This window comes from Oncorhynchus mykiss, chromosome 16 (assembly GCF_057628025.1).
Source record: "Oncorhynchus mykiss isolate SJ-2025 chromosome 16, ASM5762802v1, whole genome shotgun sequence".
Lineage (NCBI taxonomy): Eukaryota > Metazoa > Chordata > Actinopteri > Salmoniformes > Salmonidae > Oncorhynchus > Oncorhynchus mykiss.
The window spans coordinates 689579-711758 of NC_143037.1; the positions used below are offsets into that span (position 1 = coordinate 689579).

General features: G+C 47.6%; 1 protein-coding gene across 5 annotated transcripts in view; it reads left to right on the forward strand.

Moving 5' to 3' along the window:
- Positions 1-22180, forward strand: part of sipa1l2a (signal-induced proliferation-associated 1like 2, genome duplicate a) — a 303115-nt gene that overhangs the window by 159026 nt on the left and 121909 nt on the right. For all 5 annotated transcript variants that reach the window (XM_090201691.1, XM_090201693.1, XM_090201694.1 and 2 more), the window contains exons 10-11: positions 3768-3925; positions 4692-5268. In XM_090201691.1, coding sequence (XP_090057817.1) covers positions 3768-3925; positions 4692-5268 — 735 coding nt within the window. The remainder of the gene's footprint in view (positions 1-3767; positions 3926-4691; positions 5269-22180) is intronic.

Genomic DNA, 22180 nt, shown 5'->3' on the forward strand with positions numbered 1-22180 from the left:
TTGAAATGTTCCATATTGACTGACTGTCATGTCTTAAAGTAATGATGGACTGTCGTTTCTCTTTGCTTATTTGAGCTGTTCTTGCCATAATATGGACTTGGTCTTTTACCAAATAGGGCTATCATCTGTATACCACCCCTACCTTGTCACAACACAACTGATTGGCTCAAACGCATTAAGGATAGAAATTCCACAAATTCACTTTTAACAAGGCACACCTGTTAAATGAAATGCATTCCAGGTGACTACCTCATGAAGCTGGTTGAGAGAATGGCAAGATTGTGCAAAGCTTGCTGCAGCTTTAGCTCATTTGGAAAAAACTGTGAAATGCAGTGAAAACCAACGTGCTGCAAACTTTCTTAAATGTTTTGTCAGCTGTGCTTGTTTTGTTGACATGTTTAGTTTAGTTTAGTTCACTGCTGCTCCTACGGCACTAATCTGGTGAGCACCTTAGGAGCTCCGTCCAGGCAAGGCATTTAATTGGTTTGACGTGTTCTGAGGCATCGGGTTCCTACCCCTCTTCAACTACCGTCCTATAGGTTTACACTCCAACCCTGTTCCTGGAGAGCTACCGTCCTATAGGTTTACACTCCAACCCTGTTCGTGGAGAGCTACTGTCCTAAAGGTTTACACTCCAACCCTGTTCCTGGAGAACTACTGTCCTATAGGTTTACACGCCAACCCTGTTCCCGGAGAACTACTGTCCTATAGGTTTACACTCCAACCCTGTTCCTGGAGAACTACCGTCCTATAGGTTTACACTCCAACCCTGTTCCTGGAGAACTACCGTCCTATAGGTTTACACTCCAACCCTGTTCCTGGAGAACTACCGTCCTATAGGTTTACACTCCAACCCTGTTCCTGGAGAACTACCGTCCTATAGGTTTACACTCCAACCCTGTTCCTGGAGAACTACTGTCCTATAGGTTTACACGCCAACCCTGTTCCTGGAGAACTACCGTCCTATAGGTTTACACGCCAACCCTGTTCCTGGAGAACTACTGTCCTATAGGTTTACACGCCAACCCTGTTCCTGGAGAACTACCATTCAGTAGTAATCTAACCTAATCTATTGCACCCAATCTTTCTCTCCTCCTCTCTTCTTTCTCCTCCTCCTCTCTTCTTCCCCTCCTCCTCTCTTCTTTCCCTCCTCCTCTCTTCTTCCCCCCCTCCTATCCTTCTTCCCCCTCCTCTCCTTCTTCCCCCTCCTCCCCTTCTTTCCCTCCTCCTCTCTTCTTTCCCCTCCTCCTCTCTTCTTCCCCTCCTCCTCTCTTCTTTCCCTCCTCCTCTCTTCTTTCCCTCCTCCTCTCTTCTTTCCCTCCTCCTCTCTTCTTTCCCTCCTCCTCTCTTCTTCCCCTCCTCCTGTCTTCTTTCCCCTCCTCTTCTTTCCCTCCTCCTCCCCTTCTTTCCCTCCTCCTCTCTTCTTTCCCCTCCCCTTCTTTCCCTCCTCCACTCTTCTTTCCCCTCCTCCTCTCTTCTTCCCCTCCTCCACTCTTCTTCCCCTCCTCCTCTCTTCTTTCCCTCCTCCTCTCTTCTTCCCCTCCTCCTCTCTTCTTCCCCTCCTCCTTTCTTCTTTCCCCTCCCCTTCTTTCCATCCTCCTCTCTTCTTCCCCTCCTCCTCTCTTCTTTCCCTCCTCATCTCTTCTTTCCCCTCCCCTTCTTCCCCTCCTCCTCTCTTCTTTCCCATCCTCCTCTCTTCTTCCCCTCCTCCTCTCTTCTTCCCCTCCTCCTCTCTTCTTTCCCTCCTCCTCTCTTCTTTCGCCTCCTCCTTTCTTCTTTCCCCTCCTCCTCTCTTCTTTCCCTCCTCCTCTCTTCTTTCCCTCCTCCTCTCTTCTTCCCCTCCTCCTTTCATTTTTCCCCTCCTCCACTCTTCTTTCCCCTCCTCCTCTCTTCTTTCCCTCCTCCTCTCTTCTTTCCCTCCTCCTCTCTTCTTTCCCCTCCCCTCCTCTTCTTTCCCTCCTCCTCTCTTCTTTCCCTCCTCCTCTCTTCTTCCCCTCCTCCTCTCTTCTTTCCCCTCCTCTTCTCTTCTTTTCCTCCTCCTCTCTTCTTTCCCCTCCTCCTCTCTTCTTTCCCTCCTCCTCCTCTTCTTTCCCCTCCTCCTCTCTTCTTTCCCTCCTCCTCCTCTTCTTTCCCTCCTCCTCTCTTCTTTCCCTCCTCCTCTCTTCTTTCCCTCCTCCTCTCTTCTTCCCCTCCTCCTCTCTTCTTTCCCCTCCTCTTCTCTTCTTTCCCTCCTCCTCTCTTCTTTCCCCTCCTCCTCTCTTCTTTCCCTCCTCCTCCTCTTCTTTCCCCTCCTCCTCTCTTCTTTCCCCTCCTCCTCTCTTCTTTCCCTCCCCCTCCTCTTCTTTCCCTCCTCCTCTCTTCTTTCCCTCCTCTTCTCTTCTTTCCCTCCTCTCTTCTTTCCCCTCCTCCTCTCTTCTTTCCCTCCTCCTCCTCTTCTTTCCCTCCTCCTCTCTTCTTTCCCTCCTCCTCTCTTCTTTCCCCTCCTCCTCTCTTCTTTCCCTCCTCCTCCTCTTCTTTCCCTCCTCCTCTCTTCTTTCCCTCCTCCTCTCTTCTTTCCCTCCTCCTCTCTTCTTCCCCTCCTCCTTTCATTTTTCCCCTCCTCCACTCTTCTTTCCCCTCCTCCTCTCTTCTTTCCCTCCTCCTCTCTTCTTTCCCTCCTCCTCTCTTCTTTTCCCTCCCCTCCTCTTCTTTCCCTCCTCCTCTCTTCTTTCCCTCCTCCTCTCTTCTTCCCCTCCTCCTCTCCTTCTTCCCCCTCCTCTCCTTCTTCCCCCTCCTCCCCTTCTTTCCCCCCTCCTCTCCTTCTTCCCCCTCCTCTCCTTCTTTCCCCTCCTCCCCTTCTTTCCCCCCCTCCTCTCCTTCTTCCCCCTCCTCTCCTTCTTCCCCCTCCTCTCCTTCTTCCCCCTCCTCCCCTTCTTTCCCCCCTCCTCTCCTTCTTCCCCCTCCTCTCCTTCTTCCTCCTCCTCCCCTTCTTTCCCCCCTCCTCTCCTTCTTCCCCCTCCTCTCCTTCTTCCCCCTCCTCTCCTTCTTCCCCCTCCTCCCCTTCTTTCCCCCCTCCTCTCCTTCTTCCCCCTCCTCCCCTTCTTTCCCCCCTCCTCTCCTTCTTCCCCCTCCTCTCCTTCTTCCCCCTCCTCTCCTTCTTCCCCCTCCGCTCTTCTTTCCCCTCCTCTTTTTTCCCTCCACCCTCCCCAATCCACCTCTTAATCTTCCTTGTTTACCCTGTCTGTTACCCCTCAGCACCTCTCCATGGCAACTATCAGCACCTCTCCATGGCAACCACTCTATCAGGTTAACTGTCAGTTCCCTGTGTGATTAATAAATCCCCATGATTATGGAGATGTAGAATATTGCATTCTGGGATCCTTTCTCCAACTTGTGTCATCTTCCTTCAGGTGTCACTGTCTGGGCAACCGGCAAAGTCATAAACCCTGACCATTTCTACCATTTCACCTCTTAATAAATCCCAACATTAAAATAACACCCAAATAATTGTTTTGTTTTACATGAATAACACTCCCTCTCTCTCTCTCTCTCTCCCTCTCTCTCTCTCTCTCTCTCTCTCTCTCTCTCTCTCTCTCTCTCTCTCTCTCCCTCTCTCTCTCTCTCCACCTCCCCCCTCTCTCTCTCTCTCTCTCCCTCTCTCTCTCTCTCTCTCTCTCCCTCTCTCTCTCTCTCTCTCCCTCTCTCTCTCTCTCCACCTCCCCCCTCTCTCTCTCTCTACCTTCCCCCTCTCTCTCTCTCTCTCCCCCTCTCTCTTTTTCTCCCCACAGCTCCTGAGGAAGAGGCACATAGGGAACGACATTGTGACCATTGTGTTTCAGGAACCGGGAACTCTGCCCTTCACCCCTAAAAACATCCGCTCACACTTCCAACACGTCTTTGTCATCGTCAAGGTCCACAACCCCTGTACTGAGAACGTCTGCTACAGGTACACACACAACCCCTGTACTGAGAACATCTGTTACAGGTACACACACACACACACACACACACACACACACACACACACACACACACACACACACAGGGGAGGATGGATAACAGCAGATTAAACAGGGGAGGTGGAGGAGGAGGGAGGAACGAGCAGAGGGGTGGAAGCACATGTAACATACTGTAGGTAACGTCGCCTTAAGATGTCAATTACAGAAACACCACACTTCAGGCCATGGACATTTTTTTAGTAAACTAAGTAACACATCGATTATGGCATCGACTAAGCTATTCTTAGTAGTAACACCCTCCAGACCGTTCAGAAAATTGATGGCTCATCCAACGCATAACTCTCTCTGACGATTAGACCACAGGGGTCTGGAAAAGTAGTGCACTACTCTATGTAGAGACATTAGGGACATTAGGGACTGTCCGACAATAGTATTCACTCTGTCTGTTAATGCTTCTCTGCGTTTTTTTTTTGTGTTTTGAAATGTCACGACTACACAGTAATGTCTGGAAATCCCTAGGAGCCATCATGACTCCACAGTAATGTCTGGAAATCCCTAGGAGCCATCATGACTCCACAGTAATGTCTGGAAATCACTAGGAGCCATCATGACTCTACAGTAATGTCTGGAAATCACTAGGAGCCATCACAACTCCACAGTAATGTTTAGAAATCACTAGGATAGTTTGAAATAACTCCGTCCTCTCTTTTTCGCTCTCTCTCTCTCTTTCCTCTCTCTCACTCCCCTCTACAGCGTTGCTGTCTCTCGTTCTAAAGACGTCCCTCTGTTCGGCCCTCCAATCCCCAAGGCAGTGACCTTCCCCAAGTCCGCTGTGTTCCGAGACTTCCTATTGGCCAAGGTCATCAATGGGGAGAACGCCGCCCACAAATCTGAGAAGTTCCGTGCCATGGCAACCAGAACACGCCAGGAGTACCTCCGCGACCTGGCCGAGAACTTTGTGTCCACGGCGACCATGGACTCGGCTGTGAAGTTCAGTTTCATCACACTGGGAGCCAAGAAGAAAGAGAAGGCCAAACCTCGTAAAGACGCTCACCTGTTCTCTGTCGGCGCTATCACCTGGTCCGTCACCGCACGGGACTTTGGCCAATCAGCAGACGTGGACTGTCTCTTGGGCGTGTCCAACGAGTTCATCATTTTAATAGAGGAGCAGTCTAAGAACGTGGTCTTCAACTGTTCCTGTCGTGATGTCATCGGATGGACATCTGGGATTATTAGCATCAAGATCTTCTACGAGAGAGGAGAGTGTGTGCTGTTGTCTGCTCAGGATGGCTGTGAAGAAGATATACGAGAAATGGTGCAGAGACTAGAGGTAATTAATCTGGGTTAGGGTCAGGGGTTAGGGTCAGAGGTCAGGTTAGGATTATTGTTCACTTATCTCTTCTATTTCCATGTTTCAGTATGAATGGAGTATCTCACATTTGACCAAAGGTGATTTGGAGAAAGAAATCAGTGATATATGGAATTAATTAGATTAACAAAGAACAATATATGTTCACTGTCAAGGGTCTGGTCTATTTCCAGTTGGCTTTATCAAACCAACAGCCATTCTCTGCCAGCCCCCCACCTCTTCACCCCCCTTTAGAGGAGGTCAACCCTTCACATATCAGAAGAAAAGGTTGGTTTGTTCTGCTGGATGTAGTCTCAGCACTTGGCCTCTTGATAAATGTGTTGAAGATGACTATTAAGCAGGATTAAGTTGTACCTTCTTACTATAGGGAACCGGTACCTGTTGTCAACAGTGTGTTTCCTCCCTAGGTGTGTCCTGTTTGAACACCTCCTGTTAGAGCATTACCTTGTGCTTCCTTTCTCCTTCTTTCTATCCTTACTTATTAGTTGTTTTCCTCTAGGCCCTTTAGTGTTTTGAGTGTGATCCCTGTGCTTGTAGCTATGTCAACGAAATGACTAACGTACACCTTTACACCAGTCTATTAAGCCTTGTGTGTTTCATGCCAACCCAACATCCCAGATGTAGGCTTTACATGTACAGCTCGCCCGGTCTCTCCTTTCCTGTGCCATCCTTGGTCTCTCTTCTCCTGTGCCATCCTTGGTCTCTCTTCTCCTGTGCCATCCTTGGTCTCTCTTCTCCTGTGCCATCCTTGGTATCTCCTCTCCTGTGCCATCCTTGGTCTCTCCTCTCCTGTGCCATCCTTGGTCTCTCTTCTCCTGTGCCATCCTTGGTCTCTCTTCTCCTGTGCCATCCTTGGTCTCTCTTCTCCTGTGCCATCCTTGGTCTCTCCTCTCCTGTGCCATCCTTGGTCTCTCCTCTCCTGTGCCATCCTTGGTCTCTCTTCTCCTGTGCCATCCTTGGTCTCTCTTCTCCTGTGCCATCCTTGGTCTCTCCTCTCCTGTGCCATCCTTGGTCTCTCTTCTCCTGTGCCATCTTTGGTCTCTCTTCTCCTGTGCCATCCTTGGTCTCTCCTCTCCTGTGCCATCCTTGGTCTCTCCTCTCCTGTGCCATCATTGGTCTCTCTTCTCCTGTGCCATCCTTGGTCTCTTTTCTCCTGTGCCACCCGTGCCATCCTTGGTCTCTCTTCTCCTGTGCCATCCTTGGTCTCTCCTCTCCTGTGCCATCCTTGGTCTCTCTTCTCCTGTGCCATCCTTGGTCTCTCTTCTCCTGTGCCATCCTTGGTCTCTCCTCTCCTATGCCATCCTTGGTTTCTCCTCTCCTGTGACATCCTTGATCTCTCTTTTCCTGTGCCATCCTTTGTCTCTCTTCTCCTGTGCCATCCTTTGTCTCTCTTCTCCTGTGCCATCCTTGGTCTCTCCTCTCCTATGCCATCCTTGGTCTCTCCTCTCCTGTGCCATCCTTGGTCTCTCCTCTCCTATGCCATCCTTGGTCTCTCCTCTCCTATGCCATCCTTGGTCTCTCTTCTCCTGTGCCATCGTTGGTCTCTCCTCTCCTATGCCATCCTTAGTCTCTCCTCTCCTATGCCATCCTTGGTCTCTCCTCTCCTATGCCATCCTTAGTCTCTCCTCTCCTATGCCATCCTTAGTCTCTCCTCTCCTATGCCATCCTTAGTCTCTCCTCTCCTATGCCATCCTTAGTCTCTCCTCTCCTATGCCATCCTTAGTCTCTCCTCTCCTGTGCCATCCTTGGTCTCTCCTCTCCTATGCCATCCTTGGTCTCTCTTCTCCTGTGCCATCCTTGGTCTCTCCTCTCCTATGCCATCCTTGGTCTCTCCTCTCCTGTGCCATCCTTGGTCTCTCTTCTCCTGTGCCATCCTTGGTCTCTCCTCTCATGTGCCATCCTTGGTCTCTCCTCTCCTATGCCATCATTGGTCTCTCCTCTCCTGTGCCATCCTTGGTCTCTCCTCTCCTGTGCCATCCTTGGTCTCTCTTCTCCTGTGCCATCCTTGGTTGCAAACCGTAGTCTGGCTTTTTTATGGTTGTTTTGGAGCAGTGGCTTCTTCCTTGCTGAAAGGCCTTTCAGGTTATGTGGATATAGGACTTGTTTTTACTCGGGATATAGATACTTGTTTACGTGTTTCCTCCAGCATCTTCACAAGGTCCTTTGCTGTTGTTCTGGGATTGATTTGCACTTTTCGCACCAAAGTAAGTTCATCTCTAGGAGACAGAACGCTTCTCCTTCCTGAGCGGTATGACAGCTGTGTGGTCCCATGGTGTTTATAGTTGCGCACTATTGTTTGTACAGATGAACGTGGTACCTTCAGGTGTTTGGAAATTGCTCCCAAGGATGAACCAGACTTGTGGAGGTCTACAATTATGTTTGATGTTACCATGATGTCAAGCAAGGAGGCACTGCGTTTGAAGGTAGGCCTTGAAATACATCCACAGGTACAATTCCAATTGACTCAAATTATGTCAATTAGCCTATCAGAAGCTTCTAAAGCCATTACATAATTTTCTGGAATTTTCCAAGCTGTTTAAAGGCTCAGTCAACTTAGCGTATGTAAACTTCTGACCCACTGGAATTGTGATTCAGTGAATTATAAGTGAAATAATTTCTCTGTAAAAAATTGTTGGAAAAATTAGTTGTGTCATGCACAAAGTAGATGTCCTAAGCGACTTGCCAAAACTATGGTTTGTTAACAAGAAATGTGTGGAGTGGTTGAAAAAACAGTTTTAATGACTCCAACCTAAGTGTATTTAAACGTACAACTTCAACTGTATCACCAAAACATGACACCCCCTCTGTATTCAAGAGCATGTCTCACCGATGGCGCAACACCTCACGTTAGGTCAAATAGGGTCTAGGCTACAACATATGCAAATATCAGATTTTTCTTGTTTTAAGACGTCTGGGGTAAAAAAAAACTATTATAAAAAAAATAAAATTCAAGAAATTGTCAAATAGTTTGACAAGCTATTTCAGCTTTTAAATGATATCAAACTCAGCTGTTTTTATTTTCCAGTGATGAAGACATGGATGTATCATGATATTGTGGGGTATGCGAAGAAAATCAACTTCGAGAACTTAATCTCTTGAATGTTCTGACATTCAGGTGCAAAGAGCCTTTCTGAACACTTCCACAAATATGTGGGTTTCCTTCAAATCAAAAGGCGTCACCAAGGGATTGAAATCAAATGGATTTACACTGCTTCGATTTTATGGCGATTTTCTGTTCCAAACATATTGCTCGCTATCCTGTATGTCTGCTGCAGAGAGACAAGAAGAGAACCATCGGAAAACAAGCTTTGATCAGTCATGGAAAGGAAAGTGATGAAAACATGTTGGCTGACTATTTAAAAACAAGATGGAGAACAAGCTATAGGAGTTCTGGCTCAGGTACAGCCAACTAGCGGCAGCTAACCCTACCTAGCAAAAATATTTGGAGACAAAGTATCGATATAATATCATTCCAAAATATATTGTCATATGTAAGTGTATAGATTTTTCCCCCATCACTACAGATTGGCAGTCAGACACTTAGCATTTGTGTTTTCATGATTACAAACATTAAAGCGTGTGACTAGGGTGGGCATTCTAGTTTCTTTATTTCTATGTTTTCTGTTTCTATGTTTTGGCCGGGTATGGTTCTCAATCAGGGACAGCTGTCTATCGTTGTCTCTGATTTTGAATCATACTTAGGCAGCCTGTTTTTCCACCTTACTTGTGGGTAGTTGTCTGTGTTAGTGGCCTGTAGAGCCCTAGTAAGCTTCACTGTCGGTTTGTTGTTTCTTGTCTTTGTTGGCGACATTCAAAATAAAAGGAAATGTACGCTCACCACGCTGCACCTTGGTCCGGTCATTTCCCTCACGACGCTGCACCTTGGTCCGGTCATTTCCCTCACCACGCCGCACCTTGGTCCGGTCATTTCCCTCACCACGCTGCACCTTGGTCCGGTCATTTCCCTCACCACGCTGCACCTTGGTCCGGTCATTTCCCTCACCACGCCGCACCTTGGTCCGGTCATTTCCCTCACAACGCTGCACCTTGGTCCGGTCATTTCCCTCACCACGCTGCACCTTGGTCCGGTCATTTCCCTCACCACGCTGCACCTTGGTCCGGTCATTTCCCTCACCACGCTGCACCTTGGTCCGGTCATTTCCCTCACGACGCTGCACCTTGGTCCGGTCATTTCCCTCACCACGCCGCACCTTGGTCCGGTCATTTCCCTCACCACGCCGCACCTTGGTCCGGTCATTTCCCTCACCACGCTGCACCTTGGTCCGGTCATTTCCCTCACCACGCTGCACCTTGGTCCGGTCATTTCCCTCACCACGCCGCACCTTGGTCCGGTCATTTCCCTCACCACGCTGCACCTTGGTCCGGTCATTTCCCTCACCACGCTGCACCTTGGTCCGGTCATTTCACTCACCACGCCGCACCTTGGTCCGGTCATTTCCCTCACCACGCTGCACCTTGGTCCGGTCATTTCCCTTACCACGCTGCACCTTGGTCCGGTCATTTCCCTCACCACGCTGCACCTTGGTCCGGTCATTTCCCTCACCACGCTGCACCTTGGTCCGGTCATTTCCCTCACGACGCCGCACCTTGGTCCGGTCATTTCCCTCACCACGCCGCACCTTGGTCCGGTCATTTCCCTCACCACGCCGCACCTTGGTCCGGTCATTTCCCTCACCACGCTGCACCTTGGTCCGGTCATTTCCCTCACCACGCTGCACCTTGGTCCGGTCATTTCCCTCACCACGCTGCACCTTGGTCCGGTCTTTTCCCTCACCACGCTGCACCTTGGTCCGGTCATTTCCCTCACCACGCTGCACCTTGGTCCGGTCATTTCCCTCACGACGCTGCACCTTGGTCCGGTCATTTCCCTCACCACGCCGCACCTTGGTCCGGTCATTTCCCTCACCACGCTGCACCTTGGTCCGGTCATTTCCCTCACCACGCTGCACCTTGGTCCGGTCATTTCCCTCACCACGCTGCACCTTGGTCCGGTCATTTCCCTCACGACGCTGCACCTTGGTCCGGTCATTTCCCTCACCACGCTGCACCTTGGTCCGGTCATTTCCCTCACGATGCTGCACCTTGGTCCGATCATTTCCCTCACGACGCTACACCTTGGTCCGGTCATTTCCCTCACCACGCTGCACCTTGGTCCGGTCATTTCCCTCACGACGCTGCACCTTGGTCCGATCATTTCCCTCACGACGCTGCACCTTGGTCCGGTCATTTCCCTCACGACGCTGCACCTTGGTCCGGTCATTTCCCTCACGACGCTGCACCTTGGTCCGGTCATTTCCCTCACGACGCTGCACCTTGGTCCGGTCATTTCCCTCACCACGCCGCACCTTGGTCCGGTCATTTCCCTCACCACGCTGCACCTTGGTCCGGTCATTTCCCTCACCACGCTGCACCTTGGTCCGGTCATTTCCCTCACGACGCTGCACCTTGGTCCGGTCATTTCCCTCACGACGCTGCACCTTGGTCCGGTCATTTCCCTCACGACGCTGCACCTTGGTCCGGTCATTTCCCTCACCACGCTGCACCTTGGTCCGGTCATTTCCCTCACGACGCTGCACCTTGGTCCGGTCATTTCCCTCACGACGCTGCACCTTGGTCCGGTCATTTCCCTCACGACGTTTGTGACAGCGTCATCATCGATATATTGCTCTGTTTTCAGTTATAAAGCTATTTTACAACAACTCCTGCTGTACCTAATGTCATTACTAACCTTGACACGTACGAGTCACCATACCCGGTCTCAGGGATGTCTAACTCTGGATTTCCTTCGTCTCTACAGAGTTAAATCAGCTTTTAGAATACTTGTAGAATAATCTCCCATATTCTCTTCAATTTTAGGGGTTTGGTACCTCTAGGGCAAATCAGACTGATGAAGTGTTTGGTACCTCTAGGGCAAATCAGACTGATGAAGTGTTTGGTACCTCTAGGGCAAATCAGACTGATGAAGTGTTTGGTACCTCTAGGGCAAATCAGACTGATGAAGTGTTTGGTACCTCTAGGGCAAATCAGACTGATGAAGTGTTTGGTACCTCTAGGGCAAATCAGACTGATGAAGTGTTTGGTACCTCTAGGGAAAATCAGACTGATGAAGTGTTTGGTACCTCTAGGGAAAATCAGACTGATGAAGTGTTTGGTACCTCTAGGGCAAATCAGACTGATGAAGTGTTTGGTACCTCTAGGGCAAATCATACTGATGAAGTGTTTGGTACCTCTAGGGCAAATCAGACTGCTGAAGTGTTTGGTACCTCTAGGGCAAATCAGACTGATGAAGTGTTTGGTACCTCTAGGGCAAATCAGACTGCTGAAGTGTTTGGTACCTCTAGGGCAAATCAGACTGCTGAAGTGTTTGGTACCTCTAGGGCAAATCAGACTGATGAAGTGTTTGGTACCTCTAGGGCAAATCAGACTGATGAAGTGTTTGGTACCTCTAGGGCAAATCAGACTGATGAAGTGTTTGGTACCTCTAGGGCAAATCAGACTGATGAAGTGTTTGGTACCTCTAGGGCAAATCAGACTGATGAAGTGTTTGGTACCTCTAGGGCAAATCAGACTGATGAAGTGTTTGGTACCTCTAGGGCAAATCAGACTGATGAAGTGTTTGGTACCTCTAGGGCAAATCAGACTGATGAAGTGTTTGGTACCTCTAGGGCAAATCAGACTGCTGAAGTGTTTGGTACCTCTAGGGCAAATCAGACTGATGAAGTGTTTGGTACCTCTAGGGCAAATCAGACTGATGAAGTGTTTGGTACCTCTAGGGCAAATCAGACTGATGAAGTGTTTGGTACCTCTAGGGCAAATCAGACTGATGAAGTGTTTGGTACCTCTAGGGCAAATCAGACTGCTGAAGTGTTTGGTACCTCTAGGGCAAATCAGACTGATGAAGTGTTTGGTACCTCTAGGGCAAATCAGACTGATGAAGTGTTTGGTACCTCTAGGGCACATCAGACTGCTGAAGTGTTTGGTACCTCTAGGGCAAATCAGACTGATGAAGTGTTTGGTACCTCTAGGGCAAATCAGACTGATGAAGTGTTTGGTACCTCTAGGGCAAATCAGACTGATGAAGTGTTTGGTACCTCTAGGGCAAATCAGACTGATGAAGTGTTTGGTACCTCTAGGGCAAATCAGACTGATGAAGTGTTTGGTACCTCTAGGGCAAATCAGACTGATGAAGTGTTTGGTACCTCTAGGGAAAATCAGACTGATGAAGTGTTTGGTACCTCTAGGGAAAATCAGACTGATGAAGTGTTTGGTACCTCTAGGGCAAATCAGACTGATGAAGTGTTTGGTACCTCTAGGGCAAATCATACTGATGAAGTGTTTGGTACCTCTAGGGCAAATCAGACTGCTGAAGTGTTTGGTACCTCTAGGGCAAATCAGACTGATGAAGTGTTTGGTACCTCTAGGGCAAATCAGACTGCTGAAGTGTTTGGTACCTCTAGGGCAAATCAGACTGCTGAAGTGTTTGGTACCTCTAGGGCAAATCAGACTGATGAAGTGTTTGGTACCTCTAGGGCAAATCAGACTGATGAAGTGTTTGGTACCTCTAGGGCAAATCAGACTGATGAAGTGTTTGGTACCTCTAGGGCAAATCAGACTGATGAAGTGTTTGGTACCTCTAGGGCAAATCAGACTGATGAAGTGTTTGGTACCTCTAGGGCAAATCAGACTGATGAAGTGTTTGGTACCTCTAGGGCAAATCAGACTGCTGAAGTGTTTGGTACCTCTAGGGCAAATCAGACTGATGAAGTGTTTGGTACCTCTAGGGCAAATCAGACTGATGAAGTGTTTGGTACCTCTAGGGCAAATCAGACTGATGAAGTGTTTGGTACCTCTAGGGCAAATCAGACTGATGAAGTGTTTGGTACCTCTAGGGCAAATCAGACTGATGAAGTGTTTGGTACCTCTAGGGCAAATCAGACTGATGAAGTGTTTGGTACCTCTAGGGCAAATCAGACTGATGAAGTGTTTGGTACCTCTAGGGCAAATCAGACTGATGAAGTGTTTGGTACCTCTAGGGCAAATCAGACTGATGAAGTGTTTGGTACCTCTAGGGCAAATCAGACTGATGAAGTGTTTGGTACCTCTAGGGCAAATCAGACTGATGAAGTGTTTGGTACCTCTAGGGCAAATCAGACTGATGAAGTGTTTGGTACCTCTAGGGCAAATCAGACTGCTGAAGTGTTTGGTACCTCTAGGGCAAATCAGACTGATGAAGTGTTTGGTACCTCTAGGGCACATCAGACTGCTGAAGTGTTTGGTACCTCTAGGGCAAATCAGACTGATGAAGTGTTTGGTACCTCTAGGGCAAATCAGACTGATGAAGTGTTTGGTACCTCTAGGGAAAATCAGACTGATGAAGTGTTTGGTACCTCTAGGGCAAATCAGACTGATGAAGTGTTTGGTACCTCTAGGGCAAATCAGACTGATGAAGTGTTTGGTACCTCTAGGGCAAATCAGACTGATGAAGTGTTTGGTACCTCTAGGGCAAATCAGACTGATGAAGTGTTTGGTACCTCTAGGGCAAATCAGACTGATGAAGTGTTTGGTACCTCTAGGGCAAATCAGACTGATGAAGTGTTTGGTACCTCTAGGGCAAATCAGACTGATGAAGTGTTTGGTACCTCTAGGGCAAATCAGACTGATGAAGTGTTTGGTACCTCTAGGGCAAATCAGACTGATGAAGTGTTTGGTACCTCTAGGGCAAATCATACTGATGAAGTGTTTGGTACCTCTAGGGCAAATCAGACTGATGAAGTGTTTGGTACCTCTAGGGCAAATCAGACTGATGAAGTGTTTGGTACCTCTAGGGCAAATCAGACTGATGAAGTGTTTGGTACCTCTAGGGCAAATCAGACTGATGAAGTGTTTGGTACCTCTAGGGCAAATCAGACTGATGAAGTGTTTGGTACCTCTAGGGCAAATCAGACTGATGAAGTGTTTGGTACCTCTAGGGCAAATCAGACTGATGAAGTGTTTGGTACCTCTAGGGCAAATCAGACTGATGAAGTGTTTGGTACCTCTAGGGCAAATCAGACTGATGAAGTGTTTGGTACCTCTAGGGCAAATCAGACTGATGAAGTGTTTGGTACCTCTAGGGCAAATCAGACTGCTGAAGTGTTTGGTACCTCTAGGGCAAATCAGACTGATGAAGTGTTTGGTACCTCTAGGGCAAATCAGACTGATGAAGTGTTTGGTACCTCTAGGGCAAATCAGACTGATGAAGTGTTTGGTACCTCTAGGGCAAATCAGACTGATGAAGTGTTTGGTACTTCTAGGGCAAATCAGACTGATGAAGTGTTTGGTACCTCTAGGGCAAATCAGACTGATGAAGTGTTTGGTACCTCTAGGGCAAATCAGACTGATGAAGTGTTTGGTAACTCTAGGGCAAATCAGACTGATGAAGTGTTTGGTACCTCTAGGGCAAATCAGACTGATGAAGTGTTTGGTACCTCTAGGGCAAATCAGACTGATGAAGTGTTTGGTACCTCTAGGGCAAATCAGACTGCTGATTGGGGACCTTTTTGATGAAGAATGAGTTTATTTTCTATGATGGTGTATTGTATTCCTGTTTTGCATTTCGTAATTGTATTTCATGTGTATCTTTGTAATTAGAGGGCTCATTTGTTAAACAGACCTTGGTCTCATCATGAGTCATGACTCCCTGTCAAAATAAAGGTTAGATAACAACAATATAAGAGGCCCCCTCTAGGGCAGGTGACCTAGCTACCTGGGGTGATGCCTATGTGACCTAGCTACCTGGGGTGTTGCCTATGTGACCTAGCTACCTGGGGTGTTGCATATGTGACCTAGCTACCTGGGGTGTAGCCGTTGTTACCTATCTACCTGGGGTGATGCCTATGTGACCTAGCTACCTGGGGTGTTGCCTATGTGACCTAGCTACCTGGGGTGTTGCCTATGTGACCTAGCTACCTGGGGTGATGCCTATGTGACCTAGCTATCTGGGGTGTTGCCTATGTGACCTAGCTACCTGGGGTGATGCCTATGTTACCTAGCTACCTGGGGTGATGCCTATGTGACCTAGCTACCTGGGGTGTTGCCTATGTGACCTAGCTACCTGGGGTGTTGCCTATGTGACCTAGCTACCTGGGGTGTTGCCTATGTGACCTAGCTACCTGGGGTGTTGCCTATGTGACCTAGCTATCTGGGGTGATGCCTATGTGACCTAGCTACCTGGGGTGATGCCTATGTTACCTAGCTACCTGGGGTGATGCCTATGTTACCTAGCTACCTGGGGTGATGCCTATGTGACCTAGCTACCTGGGGTGTTGCCTATGTGACCTAGCTACCTGGGGTGATGCCTATGTGACCTAGCTACCTGGGGTGATGCCTATGTGACCTAGCTACCTGGGGTTTCCTGTGTTACCTAGCTACCTGGGGTGATGCCTGTGTTACCTAGCTACCTGGGGTGTTGCCTATGTTACCTAGCTACCTGTGGTGATGCCTATGTTACCTAGCTACCTGGGGTGTTGCCTATGTTACCTAGCTACCTGGGGTGATGCCTATGTTACCTAGCTACCTGGGGTGATGCCTATGTGACCTAGCTACCTGGGGTGTTGCCTATGTGACCTAGCTACCTGGGGTGTTGCCTATGTTGCCTAGCTACCTGGGGTGATGTCTATGTTACCTAGCTACCTGGGGTGTTGCCTATGTGACCTAGCTACCTGGGGTGATGCCTATGTGACCTAGCTACCTGGGGTGTTGCCTATGTTACCTAGCTACCTGGGGTGATGCCTATGTTACCTAGCTACCTGGGGTGTTAACTATGTTACCTAGCTACCTGGGGTGTTGCCTATGTGACCTAGCTACCTGGGGTGTAGCCTATGTTACCTAGCTACCTGGGGTGTTGCCTATGTGACCTAGCTACCTGGGGTGATGCCTATGTTACCTAGCTACCTGGGGTGTAGCCTATGTTACCTCGCTACCTGGGGTGTAGCCTATGTTACCTAGCTACCTGGGGTGTAGCCTATGTGACCTAGCTGCCTGTGGTGATGCCTATGTGACCTAGCTACCTGGGGTGTAGCCTATGTTACCTAGCTACCTGAGGTGTAGACTATGTGACCTAGCTACCTGGGGTGTTGCCTATGTTACCTAGCTACCTGGGGTGTTGCCTATGTTACCTAGCTACCTGGGGTGTTGCCTATGTGACCTAGATACCTGGGGTGATGCCTATGTGACCTAGCTACCTGGGGTTTTGCCTATGTTACCTAGCTACCTGGGGTGTTGCCTATGTGACCTAGATACCTGGGGTGTTGCCTATGTTGCTTAGCTACCTGGGGTGATGCCTATGTTACCTAGCTACCTGGGGTGTTGCCTATGTCACCTAGCTACCTGGGGTGTTGCCTATGTTACCTCGCTACCTGGGGTGTAGCCTATGTTACCTAGCTACCTGGGGTGTAGCCTATGTGACCTAGCTACCTGGGGTGTTGCCTATGTGACCTAGCTACCTGGGGTTTTGCCTATGTTACCTAGCTACCTGGGGTGATGCCTATGTTACCTAGCTACCTGGGGTGTTGCCTATGTGACCTAGATACCTGGGGTGTTGCCTATGTTGCTTAGCTACCTGGGGTGATGCCTATGTTACCTAGCTACCTGGGATGTTGACTATGTTACCTAGCTTCCTGGGGTGTTGCCTATGTTACCTAGCTACCTGGGGTGTTGCCTATGTTACCTAGCTACCTGGGGTGTTGCCTATGTTACCTAGCTACCTGGGGTGTTGCCTATGTTACCTAGCTACCTGGGGTGATGCCTGTGTTACCTAGCTACCTGGGGTGAGGCCCATTTTTAAAATATATATATATTTTCACCTTTATTTAATGATGCTGATCCATCCCAGTCTAAACTGTACAGTACATGATGCTGATCCAACCCAGTCTAAACTGTACAGTACATGATGCTGATCCAACCCAGTCTAAACTGTACAGTACATGATGCTGATCCAACCCAGTCTAAACTGTACAAGACATGATGCTGATCCAACCCAGTCTAAACTGTACAAGACATGATGCTGATCCAACCCAGTCTAAACTGTACAGCACATGATGCTGATCCAACCCAGTCTAAACTGTGTAGCACATGATGGTGATCCAACCCAGTCTAAACTGTACAGTACATGATGCTGATCCAACCCAGTCTAAACTGTACAGTACATGATGCTGATCCAACCCAGTCTAAACTGTACAAGACATGATGCTGATCCAACCCAGTCTAAACTGTACAAGACATGATGCTGATCCAACCCAGTCTAAACTGTACAGTACATGATGCTGATCCAACCCAGTCTAAACTGTACAAGACATGATGCTGATCCAACCCAGTCTAAACTGTACAAGACATGATGCTGATCCAACCCAGTCTAAACTGTACAGCACATGATGCTGATCCAACCCAGTCTAAACTGTGTAGCACATGATGCTGATCCAACCCAGTCTAAACTGTACAGTACATGATGCTGATCCAACCCAGTTTAAACTGTACAGGACATGATGCTGATCCAACCCAGTCTAAACTGTGTAGCACATGATGCTGATCCAAACCAGTTTAAACTGTACAGTACATAATGCTGATCCAACCCAGTCTAAACTGTGTAGCACATGATGCTGATCCAAACAAGTTTAAACTGTACAGTACATAATGCTGATCCAATCCAGTCTAAACTGTGTAGCACATGATGCTGATCCAAACCAGTTGAAAAGGGGAGGAGGGGAGAGGCAGTATCGTTCTATCTGTGTAGACTAATAATAGAACCTGTTGTACGCCCATGGCCTCTCGTCTCAGTGAGCAGACACACTGCTTCTGTCCTCGTATTAAAGTAACTCTGAACTCAGCCCACATTTATTAATCTTGTCCATCCTTTTCTCTCTTCTGTTCTCCTCCTTCTCCCCGTCCTCTTCTGTCCTTGTCCTGTTAAAACAGCTCTGCAGTTAGCACGGACCCTTCTCCCCGTTATTTTCCTCCTCCTCTCCTCCGAACCTGTCTGTCTGTCTGTCTGTCTGTCTGTCTGTCTGTCTGTCTGTCTGTCTCTCTGACGTAGTACAACAGTGAGGCAGTACAACAGTGAGGCAGTACAACACTGAGGCAGTACAACACTGACACAGTACAACACTGACACAGTACAACACTGACACAGTACAACACTGAGGCAGTACAACACTGAGGCAGCACAACACTGAGGCAGTACAACACTGAGGCAGTACAACACTGACACAGTACAACACTGAGGCAGTACAACACTGAGGCAGCACAACACCGAGGCAGTACAACACTGAGGCAGTACAACAGTAAGGCAGTACAACAGTGAGGCAGTACAACAGTGAGGCAGTACAACACTGACGTAGTACAACAGTAAGGCAGTACAACAGTACAACAGTGAGGCAGTACAACAGTGAGGCAGTACAACACTGACACATTACAACACCGAGGCAGTATAACACTGAGGCAGTACAACAGTGAGTCAGTACAACAGTGAGGCAGTACAACACTGAGGCAGCACAACAGAGGAGGGTAATAGAGGATTGTTGCTGTAGTAACCCAGCTGCACATGGTAATAGAGGAGGGTTGCTGTAGAAACCCAGCTGAACATGGTAATAGAGGAGGGTTGCTGTAGTAACCCAGCTGAACATGATAATAGAGGAGGGTTGCTGTAGTAACCCAGCTGAACATGGTAACATAGGAGTGTTGCCGTAGTAACCCAGCTGAACATGGTAATAGAGGAGGGTTGCCGTAGTAACCCAGCAAAACATGGTAATAGAGGAGGGTTTCTGTAGGAACCCAGCTGAACATGGTAATAGAGGAGGGTTGCCGTAGTAACCCAGCTGAACATGGTAATAGAGGAGGGTTGCCGTAGTAACCCAGCTGAACATGGTAATAGAGGAGGGTTGCCGTAGTAACCCAGCTGGACATGGTAATAGACGAGGGTTGCCGTAGTAACCCAGCTGAACACGGTAATAGAGGAGGGTTGCCGTAGTAACCCAGCTGAACATGGTAATAGGGAGTGTTGCCGTAGTAACCCAGCTGAACATGGTAATAGAGGAGGGTTGCTGTAGTAACCCAGCTGAACATGGTAAGAGGGTGTGGTATTTGGCTTTTAACAGAGGGCCCAGAGTGTCATTCAGTGTAGAATAACAGAAGGACAGAGCTGAATGTATTTACATGAATGATGAGCTAGGGTATTTCACTATCTCATTAGATGTGTTAAAATATTTTAATTAGATATGGTAATACGCCATAATAGATACAGTCATTGGGTAATAACAGAGCATTCATTAGCTCTGGTAAAACAATATCATTCATTAGCTTTGTTAATACCATTTCAGAGATCATTCATTCGCTATGGTAATATCAGATCATTCATTAGCTATGGTAATACCAGATCAGAGATCATTCATTAGCTATGGTAATACCAGATCAGAGATCATTCATTAGGTATGGTAATACCAGATCAGAGATCATTCATTAGGTATGGTAATACCAGATCATTCATTAGCTATGGTAATACCAGATCATTCATTAGCTATGGTAATACCAGACCATTCATTAGCTATGGTAATACCAGATCATTCATTAGCTATGGTAATACCAGATCATTCATTAGCTATGGTAATACCAGACCATTCATTAGCTATGGTAATACCAGACCATTCATTAGCTATGGTAATACCAGATCATTCATTAGCTATGGTAATACCAGATCATTCATTAGCTATGGTAATACCAGACCATTCATTAGCTATGGTAATACCAGACCATTCATTAGCTATGGTAATACCAGATCATTCATTAGCTATGGTAATACCAGACCATTCATTAGCTATGGTAATACCAGATCATTCATTAGCTATGGTAATACCAGACCATTCATTAGCTATGGTAATACCAGACCATTCATTAGCTATGGTAATACCAGACCATTCATTAGCTATGGTAATACCAGACCATTCATTAGCTATGGTAATACCAGACCATTCATTAGCTATGGTAATACCAGATCATTCATTAGCTATGGTAATACCAGACCATTCATTAGCTATGGTAATACCAGATCATTCATTAGCTATGGTAATACCAGACCATTCATTAGCTATGGTAATACCAGATCATTCATTAGCTATGGTAATACCAGACCATTCATTAGCTATGGTAATACCAGACCATTCATTAGCTATGGTAAATCCAGTTCACATTTACTGTCTTTAATGCCCACTGTATCTATTAGGATAATTAGCTGTGTTGTTTAACACCTACGCATGTGGTTAGGCTTCACGTGTTGGCATTAATGATCTGGTATGTGTATTACCCTGGGTTTGTCCCTCAGAAGACAATGAGGGTTTCTTTCCCCGTTGTATCAGTGTGAGTTCCGGAGTTCTACATCCCCGACCTTCTAAGCTTCACTGAACTGTCTAATTACGCACTCTTGGTTCCCTTTCCCCTGATTAGTAATTGTATATATGTGCCTCTGTTCCCCATTGTCCTGGTCGATTATATTTACCATGGCTGTTGGACCTGTGAGTGCCTGTGTTGTTGTTTCGGCTTTCTAGCGTGTTGTTCCCATTAACGCCACTGTTTTGGAGCATTTGTTCATTTCCGCCTCCCCTATCAAGTCCATAATGTGACAGGAAGGGGAGCCATCATTAGTTAGGGTATTGGAATATTCCACCCACAGAGATTTTACTGCTCAGAGACCCATTAACATCTAGGTGTATGATTGATTAACTGTCAGCCTTCAGAGCTGATTATGATTTAGTAAGGCTTGAGTTTAGCTTCACAGAGATTTATTCCATGAGAATAAAACTAATCCCTGCTCTATGCCCTATTGCAGAATCGACATGGACTTAATTGTTTTATGTGGGACTCTACAGAGTCATCTAACAGGACCATTAGTCTAATGACTGATCCATCCTTTATAATAACAATGCACGGGACGAGACCCGTAATGACAATACACAGGACGAGACCCGTAATGACAATACACAGGACGAGACCCGTAATAACAATGCACGGGACGAGACCCGTAATGACAATGCACGGGACGAGACCCGTAATAACAATACACAGGACGAGACCCGTAATAACAATACACAGGACGAGACCCGTAATAACAATACACAGGACGAGACCCGTAATAACAATACACAGGACGAGACCCGTAATAACAATACACAGGACGAGACCCGTAATAACAATACACAGGACGAGACCCGTAATAACAATGCACGGGACGAGACCCGTAATGACAATACACAGGGCGAGACCCATAATGACAATACACAGGACAAGACCCGTAATAACAATGCACAGGACGAGACCCGTAATGACAATACACAGGACGAGACCCGTAATAACAATACACAGGACGAGACCCGTAATAACAATACACAGGACGAGACCCGTAATAACAATACACAGGACGAGACCCGTAATGACAATACACAGGACGAGACCCGTAATGACAATACACAGGACGAGACCCGTAATAACAATACACAGGACGAGACCCGTAATAACAATACACAGGACGAGACCCGTAATAACAATACACAGGACGAGACCCGTAATAACAATACACAGGACGAGACCCGTAATGACAATACACAGGACGAGACCCGTAATAACAATACACAGGACGAGACCCGTAATGACAATACACAGGACGAGACCCGTAATAACAATACACAGGACGAGACCCGTAATAACAATACACAGGACGAGACCCGTAATAACAATACACAGGACGAGACCTGTAATAACAACACACAGGACGATACTCGTAATAACAATGCACGGGACGAGACCCGTAATAACAATACACAGGACGAGA